The sequence below is a fragment of the Ambystoma mexicanum genome, chromosome 2q, assembly GCF_040938575.1.
Source record: "Ambystoma mexicanum isolate Mex_15411 chromosome 2q, UKY_AmexF1_1, whole genome shotgun sequence".
In the NCBI taxonomy this organism is placed as follows: domain Eukaryota; kingdom Metazoa; phylum Chordata; class Amphibia; order Caudata; family Ambystomatidae; genus Ambystoma; species Ambystoma mexicanum.
Window position 1 is genome coordinate 646,521,754 of NC_090924.1, and position 13,257 is coordinate 646,535,010.

Here is a 13,257-nt window from a genome sequence, read left to right on the forward strand (position 1 = left end):
GGCAACACCGACAGGATCACCGTCCGTTGAAGTTCTCACAGGTCTTCGGCGGAGACTGGAACAGCTGTCGAGATAAGGGACGGAAGGGGTGATCTTAACTATTTTATATAATTATTCGACCAAAGGTCGGAAACTCTGCATAGGGGCGACCAGTTATCTGGGCAGAAAAAAACAATCTGAGGGACCTCGACGCGTGAGGGATCTTGTGTACACTACACGTTACATTAGAGATAGTGTTACAAGCACGCCCATGTAGACATCCCCTTTCGATTCTCAGTACTCCGGGGTTACCACTAGATGTCGGACTATGCACAGCATGTGATTCTAAACAGATTGACAAACATCAGAATTTTAGATTGCCTTGATTGGACATCCCCTTTACTTTGGATTGTGATACTGTGTTGCTTGGGTCACTACTGGTTCATCTTCACACCTCTATTAGGAGTATAACCTGCCCTCGACCCGCATTACCACAAAAGGGCAAGGACGTACATCTCTTAACTGTCCCCGTTTTACCTTTATGACTGCGAGTGAGCTATTTTGTCCCTGTTTACCCTTGTGCTCCTGTGAGGCAGAATCCAATTTGTCACACCAACTACCATTAAATCCACTCCCAACTATTCCTCCCACCTCTCTACTTCTGTTCTTTCACTAAGCACTCACTCCTCACTCACTCTACAGAAACCCTGCCTCTCTCTCTAATAGCCTCCCCTATGCGGTCGCACTCGCCTCATTTGGCCTCTCAGATGTGCTCCTCTAGCGCCTCTTCTCGCGCCCAACTGCAGCCCACACAAAACTCCCAAGCTCCTTCTTAAATAGCCCTTTCCATCTTTGGATCGGCTAACTTACCCTACCAATGGCTTACCTTGCTGGGTGTGACAGGGGAAGGCTTGGCAGACTAGATAAGGGCTTTCAGCCATGTCCCCATTTCTACACGGCCCTGCTGGTTCACTGTCTTAGTTACTGGGATGTCTTGCAGCGTGGTGCCAGGGCCTGCAGCCTGCAACTTCGAGCCGGCTTCCGCAGACTCTTTTCCTCTGCACCTCTCTGCAGTGTGGCCACTCTCTTCTCTAGCGCGTCCTTCCATGGTGCCATCCTAGCTGGTAGGAAGGTGCTAGGAGGGGGCCTGTCTACACAGTCTCCAGCTCCCTCTCTCCCCTGACAGGGCCAGATAAGCACCCCTGTCACACAAGCCAAAGTGTTGCTTCCTTTACCGAAATACACAAACCTCTTTGGCAGCATTGTTTTAGGCAATTACATTCAAAACCACACATTTTAAACAGAAAGGCCTGTACAGCTAGGTGAACTGCTCTTAATGCCAGCATTTAGAAAAGTGCTTTCCATTTAAAAAAAGAGAACCAATGTTGACCAGGCAGGTCAGCTCGGAGAGCAAAGTAATTGCATCACTGATCTGTGTACTTACCTGCAATTAGTTCAGGCAATGCCAACTTATCTTTTTGCAATTGATGCATTGAGGTCTAAGTAAAGTATTTAGAAACCGGAGTACTCTGGCATGAAACACAAGATAGCACACATTTAAATGGCAGAAAAGGCCACTGCACCATCTCTGTGTGCCCATTTTCTGCATACAAGACTAGACTCGACATTGTTCTTAGAAAAGCTTTCTTTGTGGGAGGCAGAGGTTGTAGATATTTAAGGTTTCAGTAGTTCCTGTATTGATTGGCATTTCATAGAAAACAATTATTCCCTTTTGTCACTTCTGAGATTCGACCAGCAGCATTTTATAGATATCAACACAACATACTTTCTCATTTGTAGGTTGCCACAATGTGCTATAAATATAGGCACCAACTTCAAAATAGATTTCATTCCCTTTTCCAACAAGATATGGTAAAACACAGTTAACATTTGTGGCAAACTCTGAATGGACTGTGTGACGAATCCAGGGTATTCGTCCCTTCTCCCAAACCAGGGTCAGCGGCCCGTAGAGAGAGACTGAACTACAGAAGCAGAAGCGTTACGGGAGCCTGGGAAACCTAAATAGAATAAACCTCCAGAAGGTCAGAGAAAGCCACAAGAAGAGAAGGTTTACTGATACCCCAGAGAACTAAGAGTTACTGGAACTGAGAACCCAACAGAGCCAGAGGGCACCAATAAGCAAAGCTAAGAACAGATATGAGGGAAGCACAGAGGCTCCCAACATGTGAACCAAGAGTTGAAAGGGCCAAATAGAAAAGGGTGTCACCAACACCCCAGAAGGATAAGTGAATGACCAAGTGGGGGAAGAAGGGAGGACTACCCTGAGTCCCCAGGAGAGTCATAGGGGTCCAACAAGAAAGACCTTTTGTTGTTCAACTTGGGAGACTTAAGGAACTTTGATAGACTGACAAGAACTGTTTTCTTCGAGAAGAACGGTTACTTATTTTTTTAAACTATTGGATCCAGACCAGTGGATAGGTTTTAGACAGAGGACTACTGTTGATTTTAACTGCAGACGAGCACCTTCATTTAGTTTTGTTAGGAAGGGAACTTCCTTTTAGTAGTAGGGGCGGGAGGTGTTTTCTTTTAATTTAAATAAAAACTACGTAGAAACATGTCCTTCTTCTGGCTTGCCACAACTGTTAGCTTCCTACAAAGGAAAACTTTGAAAAGATTCTTCTTGAAGGGGACGCCCTTCAAAGACGTGGCTGGCACTAAGGGAATGAAACACAGGATTACACAAAGCTATAATTCCATTTGTGTCTTTGTGGCTGTGGGAGACTTTCCACTCCTCATCATCATATCTAGTATATACGTCAACACTGATTTGACAGTCGAAATACTGAGTAAAAATGCTAAAATGTGGGCGGCCAAAGCAAAGTAGCATTGTTTTATTTTGCTCTACTTTACAACTCGAAGGAGGCAAGAGAAGAAATTGACAGCAGGTGCACAATGTAAAAAAAGAATAAAACAGGTGAAAATTGAAGTCTGAAAAACAAAATTGACTGTAGGAGTTATGGAGAGAGCAGGGGATAAGTGAAAACTAGGTTTCTAGGTTTGGGTGGTGGTGTTCAGAGGGCTTCCGGGCATGAATTTAACTTCCAAAAGGTGACCATAGAGAGGTCTGATTTTCATCATCAACATTTAGTGGATGTTGACATTATCACACTGAATCCCACACAGAGATTGTTGCCCAAATCATCTGCCCGAAGTCTTCCGCAGCCATCAAGAAATTTCAAAGCCATCAAGAAATTTCAAATACATCCACACAGGAGAACCACACTTTTCTTGGCGTTTATGTTAACAACAGAGCCCACAAGTTTGATGGATTATGACGGTTGGCTGAGAGGAGATGCACCCGTTCACATGGGTTGGGTCACTTTGGTGGAGGAAAAGGAATGAGGAACCAAATTTAGCAACTGTTTTTCTGATGAACTTCCCAGATGGCTGCGAAAATAGAATGTGGTCTTGAAGAAGTCAACAAACTAGCAGAAGAAAAGAGAAAAGTCAAAATGAGCAAAGGAGGATGAACGAGGAGTGGGTAGTAGGGTGTGAGGGTGGCCATTATTTATACACATAAAAGAATAAACAAATGTTCATCAGAAAGTCGATGTTGTGACAAATCTGTCGATGGGGCATTCATCATTAAGAGACACAACCCATTAACAATATGAAACCATGTGATGGACTTCAGCTTCCCAGAGTATCCATAAAGCGCCTTGCTGATGCGGCTTAAACATATCCAGGGTTACTTATGGGCCAATGCAAAAGGGCTGAGCCATGCAGTTAGGATTGGGCTGACATTTATTGGGTGGTACCAAAACTAATTTACTTATATTTACTTTTTGTAATGATACAGATGAGGAAAAACGATACCTCAGAAATTCTTATAGGTCATAAGCAAATAATTACACGGTCTAGCAAACATAGCATTTCACATACTTGAGTGGTGCCGGGAGGATGGTCTGGTAATTGTAGTGTTGCTGTTGTTGGCTCAGAATCTGAAGTTGAAGGAAAAGCTGCTGTTGCTGCAGCAAACGGGCATAGTTGGAGTCCATCTCGGGTTCAATCTTTTCACATTTCTGGTCTGGTGGAATATATTGATGGTACTTCAGTTTCTTTACCCTTGGCTTTGGCTCCTTTGACTTCTTGCTCCTGTGTTTTTCATTCGGGTTCTTGGGCTGACTTTGCTGATTTTGAAAACAATAAGAACGCAAAGTAAACAACAAAACGGAGAATCCAGAAACTGCACGTCTCGTACATTCAGTAGTTTGGGGGTTAAAGCACTGTTTGATAACCGGAGACAGTAAGGGCCTAGCTTAACGTAATCATTCTGATTTGTAGACTGTCACCAACTCATGAATAGGATACAGGCAATAGGCTACAGCCACCTGCTGCAAGTGCCCACACCCAGCTCCCAAACAGCCACCTCCAGTGCAGGTATGGCTGGAGAGTAAGGGTGAAAGCGTAGTTAGCCGAAACCTCTAACATATCTGGTTTCTCGCAGTTTCAGGATATCGTCACAAACAGCATAAGAGGTCAAAGGAGTAGAAATGTCCACCATAGACATTCAATGTACAAAAACATTATGCAGCTTAGGCCTCTCAGAACACTATTTTTAGCTAAGCGCACCATTAAGAGGAAAGCACAAATCCCCTAACCAAATTATTGCACAAGTGCCCACAGAGTTAAGTAGAATTCAGCTATTTATCTGGTGGGGAACAAGTGAAAGGTAAAACAAGCTTTTATCTAACATTGTAGCAATTTTGGAAAATGAATACGTCTGAACGGGTAACAAGTATCTCCTAAGAGTGATTAATTCACTTTCCTTCCAGCCTTTGTGGGTAGATGTTAAGACTGGATATCTAAACTGTGGCTGGTGCACAGGAGGCCAACATAGTTAGTGACCATGGACAACTCTGGGAGTTGTAGCCAAACCAATCAGGGTAGCATGGAGTGTGGTCAAGGCTAAGCCTCATGAGTGAGTGTGGTAAGGGGTCCATAATGAGTCCAACACAGTGAGCAATTAAGGATTACACAGAAAGCTAAATAGAAAAATACTTTTATTATATGGACACAAAGACACTATGAAAAATGACTAATAGCAAGTAGTAATATCATAATACTAAACAGTAAAATACATATATAAAATTGCAATGAGTTAGTGTAAAACATTCAGTTCACCCGCCCGGCCCCCCCAACACCTGATATGGAAGTTAAGTAAATAGTTACTACACCAACAGTCCACAGGAGTATCTGCCCTTACTAATAAAGTCCTTCCCTAAGTTTTATGGGGCTTGGGCCCAAAAGTTGGGAAAAAGTTAGGAGGAGGGCCCAGTGGATGACAGGGGGGTTCTATTCTAGTGAATAAGACTGTTCCCAGCTTTCAGTGGGCTTTCGGGAACAGATTTTGCCAGAGCCAAACAATGGTAAAAGTTTTTTAAAGTTTGTAAACTTTTAAAGGGGGGGAGCTAGGTGGGCAGGTAAGTATCGCTCCAACTTACCACTCATACTCCCGTGTTTCTTCATACTTAGCAGGTCATTGGAGGGTCGCCTAAGGTCAGTTTTTCCGCCATTGGTTCCGGTCAAAGAAGCGCATGAGCTGCTGGTGCAAGAAGAGTTCCGGTCAGGAACAAGAGCTCGATGTAACCTGTTCTCGACAAACAATACAGCAGACGTTGTGGTCAAAGTCATTCCTCTATCTCGGGCCCCGTCGATGCTAGGACGTCGAGGAAGGACTGTTGCAGGACAAGCTGAATACCCAATCGAGTTTCGGGCTGAAACTAAGCATGACGCTGCTTCTATTACTGTAGCCCAATTTGGAACGGTCTCCACTGGGTGGTCCAGGAACACTTGCAAGGCCTCGAACCTGCTAGGTTACTAGAAGACGAGAGTGGTTATGCTCAACACCGCTACGGGGTGAAGCACCAATGAAGGTCTTCTAAGATCACCAGATTGACAGGGCTCCACCAGGACTTCAGCAAAAGTTGGTCGTCAGGCCATGTGTCTTCCAAAGGCATCACAGCTTTGCAGGATACTTGGCTCCTCTTATCCAAAATAGAGGTGAGCACCGAAAGGTGGCCCACCCAATTGAAGATCTGCCCCTCACACACAGCCCAGCAATGGTCCAATCAGGACCACTGGTGGTGAAACTCATGCATACTCTCTAGACATACAGAAACCAGTTTGTGAATTGGGACCAGATGGCCCCAACCCATTTCCTGGACTGCAACACAACCGGCCCTTCATTAGCCTGCAAAACAGTCTGCAAAAAAATTTCAGCTTTCCCAGGCAATGCATAAAAAGATTTTCCTGGCAGGGCAGGAAGAAGGCATAGTGACAAGATAACTACAAATGCATAATTGTACACGATTATTCTTTCTCTTCTTCAGTTGTTTTTTTTACTGTACCTTTAAATGTATTACCTTGACTGCATGCCCATCTGCACAGGACAATTCTTTCTTTTTCCACTTGTATATATTACTGTTCCTTGACTAGATCACCATGATTGTATGCCTCTGCCTGTAACTCTCCTTAAGCCTTAAGAGTGCCCAGATACCTCAGGGTCAGGCTGTGCTATATAAATTCAATAAACAAACATAAAAAGAAGTTGCTCCAAGAGAAAACGTTGCTAACAGTAGACATGGTGCTCTCAATCATTTAGCAGCTAAGCAGGTTTCTATGGGAAATTATGACTTCAGCCCTAGCCGAAGGCATGCTCAAGGGCCAGGGCACAAGGCCATGGCTAGTGGGCCCTAAAGAACCCGATTGGTGGAATATGTACAGTGGCCATGGCCTAAGTTTAGTGATGTATGGCTAAGTGATCATCATCTTAACTCGGTGACCCCTCGGTTGCAAAGCCCATGAGTACATACAGAACAGATGGGATTCTCAATGACATCCAAAATTAGAGTATGGCAAGATAGAGCTAAGTGGGTTTAGCTTCCGCTGAGGCGATCCGTGTGTGAGATCGGCAGATCAAAAAGGTTCAAAAAACCTAGGTGTTAGCGCTATATATATAAATAACACATCATTTGATCCTGGGGGTCATCAACAGTGGGACACCGAGTTAAGATCATCATCACTTAACACATTTGCTGATTTTCAAGGGCTTTGTTGTGTTAAATCTAATCACCTTAACTGTCCCTTAACTTACGTTTTTTCAGTGAGATATATATCATATATATGGGACATCTGCTACTTGTGTCCCATTCACTCTCTGGCCAGACTTCCTTAGGTCTCCTTCCCTCACCCACTTGTGAGGCAAGAAAGCTTAGCATCATCTTTGACTCCTCTTTCCCCTTCTCGACTTGCCAAGAAGTCACATTTTCAGCTTCATCTTCTCCGGGGCATTCTACCTTTTTTCGCTTTACCCCAGAAGCTCAATGTCTACAGAGCCCTGGTTCTCTCTAGGCTTGACAACTCCAATAGCCTCATCCTAAACCTTCCTCTTTCCTCCCTTCGCCCCCTCCAACTAATCCAGAATAGAACTGCAAGACTTATCTTGGCCTCAAGCCCAGGGACCGCATCTCTACAGCCCTAAAATCTCCCCACCGGCTCCCAGTGACTGCAAGGATCAAATTCAAGACCCTCTGCATTATATATAAGGTTGTCTGGGGCCTGGGGCCTCTACATCCAGCTTTCTCGGCCAAAACACCTCCAAGCCAGAGTCCTACAGTGTTCTGGCGCCAACCTGCTGCAGGTAAAATGCTTCTCCAACCAGAGAGTGGGAGGAAGATCCCTTTCCTAAGCTGGTGCCTCCCTCTAGATGGAACATCCTCCCTCCCACCCCCCTCAGACTTGAACCAGATCTTCAGAAGTTTCCGGAGCTTAAGAAGACCTTCCTTTTCTCCTCTTCCTTCCCTTTCCCCCTCCCGTGCTAAACTCTCCATCTGCCGCTGTGACTGGGGCCTGTTCCCTTCGGAGTTATACAAGCACCAGACCACCCCCCCACCAGTCACCCCCAAGCATCCTTTGCCAGCACTTGCCCTCAGGCTCCCTTTCCCAGACTATCCCAACGTAGTCCTCCCTGCCCACTGCACACCTCCCCCCGCCCTCCATTGGCACTTGTTGTCTCAGCCTGACCAGCACTTGCCCACCCCCACTCATGGGGGTACCACACTTCTGTACTTCCCACTCTTCCCCCTTGCACTTATCACCTTGTCATGCACTTGCACAGTAGGATTGTCACAAGGGCAACATAACCAATTCTTTGTTGTTGTATTCTTATACATTTCCCATGTTCCCCCTTCCCTTGTGGCGCCTCAAAACCTTTGTATGTCCAATAAAATAAATATGTTTTTTGATTGCAATACTTACCTGCGATTGTTATGCTTATTGTTTTTAGAAAGAGCTAATAATTTTATTTTTATATACTTACTAACTTGAATTATTGGTGCTGTTCTGTGTGTTCTCGTAGCCCTAGATCACTCACACTTTTCCTGAGGCTAAGCCTCGACTGCTGATCGATCTACCTTGATTGGGGTTTGGCCACCTCTCAGTGTCTCTCCTGTTTACAACAATTAGGGTGGCCTCCTAAAATCCACACCCCAGGGGATGATTTGGGAAATCCATCTTAACAACGAAGATGCCTGTTCTTGATACTGCATGTCTGAGCCAATTAGGCTACTTTGCACTGCAACACTGCTTTTCTGGAACAATAACTAAAAACGGTGGCATGGAATTGTTCACTCCCTTTTTGATTGATGTCCTTAACACCCGATCCCCTTCTTTCCTGAACTCTCAGTAATTCCCCATTCAGTGGGTAGGTGACCTGTCTTCATTTGTCACTTGTATTCATCAAGCTAGGCCTATTGACATTGATCACCACTTACCAATGGCATACCGTTGGTTCATCAGTGTGCTTCGCCTTTGTAACATTACTGCATCATGTTTGGTTCTCACATTTAAGCACACTTTTGCATTTAATACAGACATCAGTGGGAATGGGTAAATCACACTTGGGTGCTATGGGGTCCACCTAGGCGTCCCACATGCAACTGCGATCACAAAAAGGCTGCCAACACAACGCCAAATTAAATTATGCATTAAACAGCACCCAGTCTAGTCAACTTCGCCTCTTGGTTAGCCGTATATTTGTAATGGGCATTGGAGGGGCAAGAGAAGTTATTCAAGCCGCAACCACAGTATGTGCAAGGGGTAAAGCAGAGGGGTGAAGGACTTGCACACTCAGGACCAAGATGTGTCCACGTGCTACTTTCTTATTCTTTTCTAGGTAACCAAGGTAAGGACTCCACCCACTCATAATTGAGGACCGTTGCTCTAGTTTAGAAAGCTTTGGGCAGTTTGGGTTCTGATAGGGACCTGCTGTTTGCAGGCACATAATCCCAAAGGACACCCACTGCAATCCATGTCTGGACAACTCCAGTTGCTGATGTTTTTCTATCTTTGATAGCATGAACAATTCTTTGCCACTTTGTAGTGCTATCGTCAACTGGTGTTACAGTTCAATGTTACTCGAGACATGGGGAGGATAAAAGCCGAGTCGGTCTAGCAGGAATTCCAGCAATCACTAAACCCCTTATGTGCTAATGGTGTATATTTTTGTTGTAAATCGCACAGGAATACATTGTACGCCCCACCCTCTCCTTTACTTAAAAGCCTAAGTGAAGTATTTCAACGCTAGCTTTGTTTTGTACATGACCTGCAGTTAAGTTCTTAATTAGAATAGGTGGGAGGTCGGTCTTACCTGTGCCTATGTATCTGAATGTTAAGGTATTTATTTAATATCCATTGCAAATGCTGTTCAGATGGGAGGGATGTATTTGTATTTTTTTTTTACTCTTCAATGCAACTCATGAAAGAGTAAGATACTGCCAACCTTTGCAGCAAATGAATCGAACATAGAACTGTTACTACCCCCACACACTCCCATTACATCTAAAGAAGGTCCATTAAATGTACGATTCGTCACCTATTATCTCGTGTTCAATACATCCTGTTCCCATCATGGGTCTCTCCAAGCAACCTATACTGAGCGTATTCTCCTGCTACCCAACCACATGCAATCCAATTACGACTATCCCCATTATGCCTCTCAATGTGTAGGAAGCGCTTCACCGTCAAGGACACTGCCATTCACTCCATCACATCAATGCTCGTAACATGCTTGGCTTTTAAGTGCAGTGATCAATGTTGCTGCTTTCCTACGGATTTACAATATATGGCAGTGACGTAGGTTTAGCAGGAAGTGCTTGTGGCATTACATTGTATGATATTCGACTTCACAACTATAATTGTGTGGGGGTCGGGGGGTCTTATGCACCAAACAAGTCAAATTTCAGAAAATCTAGAAGGAATCTTAGTAGAACTCTGCAAATTCTGTGTTTGTTCATTCAGAAAACCAACTTGATTTTAATGTTTGTTGGGGGTAATTCAGCTCTCTGTCCTACCAAGGCCATTAAACTGTGAAACAGTAAATAAGGCAAACACTAACACTAGTCATCGTTATAAAGGCCTTCCAATGAAAGACATGGCAGGAGTTGTTACTCATAATGTGGTAGTCCCAGTGCTGGTTTTATTACTTAGAAACGAGACAAAAAGCGATGCAAAACAAGTGTACACAATGCAAGACTTCGCGCCTTGTAGTGAACATTCAGGCCTGGCTCTGCACATTCAGACGATTTACCAAAGACCTGTGGACAACCCGAGGAATGTTATGAGGTAAACTGCCACAAGTGTGGCATTGAGTGACCAGTCGACATTGCATTGCTGCTGCACATAACTGGGCTTCTGGTAGACTGTATGAAGGTGTAATTATAACAAAGAGACAGTCCTAAAAGTTGTATTCGTTTTTGCAATAGACTGCAGGCAGAAGATGTGGCGAGGTCATGGTGTACTGTGTGAGGCTATATCTGTGGCTAGAGTGGGTTGCATGAAAGCTCGAAACTGAGCATGTGGCCAATGAGAAGTCAGTTCATGCTGCACAGGAGCAGCAAGAGGTGGGTAGGCTGGAGTGTACTGGACACCCAGGCAGCTGTTTGAAAATTGTGAACTCCACTGTTTTTCAAAATTAAAATAAAATTCTCACTTGCCCATCAACTTACTTGAATAACCTGGTAAACGTCCATTGTGTCTGCTTAACCGGGTCGCACTCTCATTATGCCACAAGTTACAGTGGTGGGCCCGACTCTCTCGACATTCTCTGCAATCACGTACACATGGTAATTTGTGAATTAGGTTGTCCGATTCAGTCGGACACATCCAAGCTGCTGTCATCCGCTATGAACACATCCTCATCACACCAAGTGTTGAGCACGTCCTGGTATCCCAAGGTCCTAGAAAACCTCTCCAGGCACTATTATGAGCACTGCAGAAAACCAGGATACACATTTTGCTCTAAGATCCCTGAATACCATTACCAAAGCTGTCATCCTCAGTTCAATACCCAGACTAGAAGGATCGGTTCCCCCTTTTCCACCCATTTTCATTTTCAAGGACATGACTCCACTCTGTTCAGCTCTGTTTTTTCCACAATTGTGTGTTCAACGAAATGTTCCTTAGAGGTTTTGGCGCTTCAATTATAAACACTTAAGTGCAGGAGTTGGCAGAGCCTACAATTATTCCTTATGGGAATTCAGGACGAAGCCCAACTCTGTCCCAAAGAATAGCCTGCAATGCTGAATGAAACCGTTCTTTGTCTAGCTTGCCCTACTTCATGGTGCTAAGGAAGCCTTCATGATGGTTACCATTAGCCTCTAAACGAAAATATGTTAACAGCATGGTATCCCATCCTAGATTATTTTCCATTGCTTCTGTGCAGGGTTCCTAGACTTTATTTGCACCCATCAACTTGCCCAAAGACTTGATTGCAAAATTCTTGCAGCACAGACATATTAGAGCACATGGTACTCTTTAAAGCATTATGCGGTAAAATGCATGTGCATGAGTGAAAGTCAAAAACACAGTAGAAAAACTGTCGCCGCTATCAGCCCCATCCTGAACACAGTGCATTTGTAACCATAAAGTTCCAAAACGAAAACTGATAAAGCTACACAGTATCCTAGCCAAACTTCACTTTAAGGTGATGCGTGCAGCTTATAAAATACCAGAAATTCACTAAGGGAGGCCGTCTCCCACGATGTATAGTTTTAGTGACTAATCACTTTCCACATGCAAATGAGCAAAAAGCAAGGGAGGTAAGCAAGGAAAGTAATGGCTACGGCTTTTAATTCCCTCCAAAATGTCAGGTCATCAGCTACAAAAAAGAGACGTCTATGGGAGGAAAGCAGCAAAGAGAAAATCTTTCCCAGCAGTAAGCAATGCCTCAATATTTCATCTGCCCTAGCGGCTACAGTCCTCTATACATTGTAACTTAACACCCAGGTCTTTTTCGTGGACTGTTCTGGAGCGCAGTAGAATGCTAACATTTAAATATATTTACTAAAAAGGAAGTGCAACTTAAGAAAAACAGTGTTCCCAAATAGATTGCCAGTTTTTGGGTCAGTAGTATAATGTTTCAACCCAAAGATGATTTGGGCTTATACATTTGGCATGAGAAGGGATGTTTGAAAACAAAAATAATTTTCTAAAATGACAGACAGGAACACACTAATACACTGCAACATTTTCCACCCAAAGAGTGTCAAATCTGTGCTCCCCTATGGACAGTTTCTACTACATAAAAGAAATTGCAAGAACCAATCAGACTTTTCGTTGAAGAATCTAATCTCAAGATCTAAGAGAGAAAATACCCCCGTAAGAATCTCTCAGATGTTTAGAAACGAGCCAAATGCACACACAGCGAACATTTATTAAGCCTTAAAGGCATCGCATTACTTGTGTTACCACATTTAATCCTAACAGGGCCCACACAGGAGTATCATTAAACCAAAATTTGAGGTTTTTAACAGAAGGGGGATCACATGAAATCCCCACTGTTTGCTTACAAGAAGGACCCTTCTCTCAAACAAACATTGGTCAGAAGCAACAGAGAACCCAAAATTCAGCCCATCAGGGGATGCTGGGGGCCAACTGGAAATCTGAGTTAATTACCCCTCTGGCAAGTGTTTATCATGTAACGCCACTTTCTTTAACAATCGCTGGACGGTGTAGCACAGATTCCTTGCTAATTGTAATTCTAGCAATGTTATATACTGCATGAAACGCCCATGTGGGTTACTGTATATAGGATATACAACCCGCAAGATCTTTGGAATCATGAATGAACACAGATTGCGTATTAAGGATTGCAACCACACAATATCATAAAACCACTCGGGCCGCTAAACGGTATAACTTCACCAATCATATACTAAAAGCACTTAATCCAAAGAACTTTTTAAAATTGTGCAGTCG

The 13,257-nt window shown here is 43.9% G+C and overlaps 1 protein-coding gene across 2 annotated transcripts in view; it reads right to left on the reverse strand.

The window, feature by feature from the left end:
* The window catches only part of MRTFB (myocardin related transcription factor B), a 498,019-nt gene that overhangs the window by 163,086 nt on the left and 321,676 nt on the right, over positions 1-13,257 (reverse strand). For both annotated transcript variants that reach the window (XM_069647827.1, XM_069647828.1), the window contains exon 8: positions 3,883-4,130. In XM_069647827.1, coding sequence (XP_069503928.1) covers positions 3,883-4,130 — 248 coding nt within the window. The remainder of the gene's footprint in view (positions 1-3,882; positions 4,131-13,257) is intronic.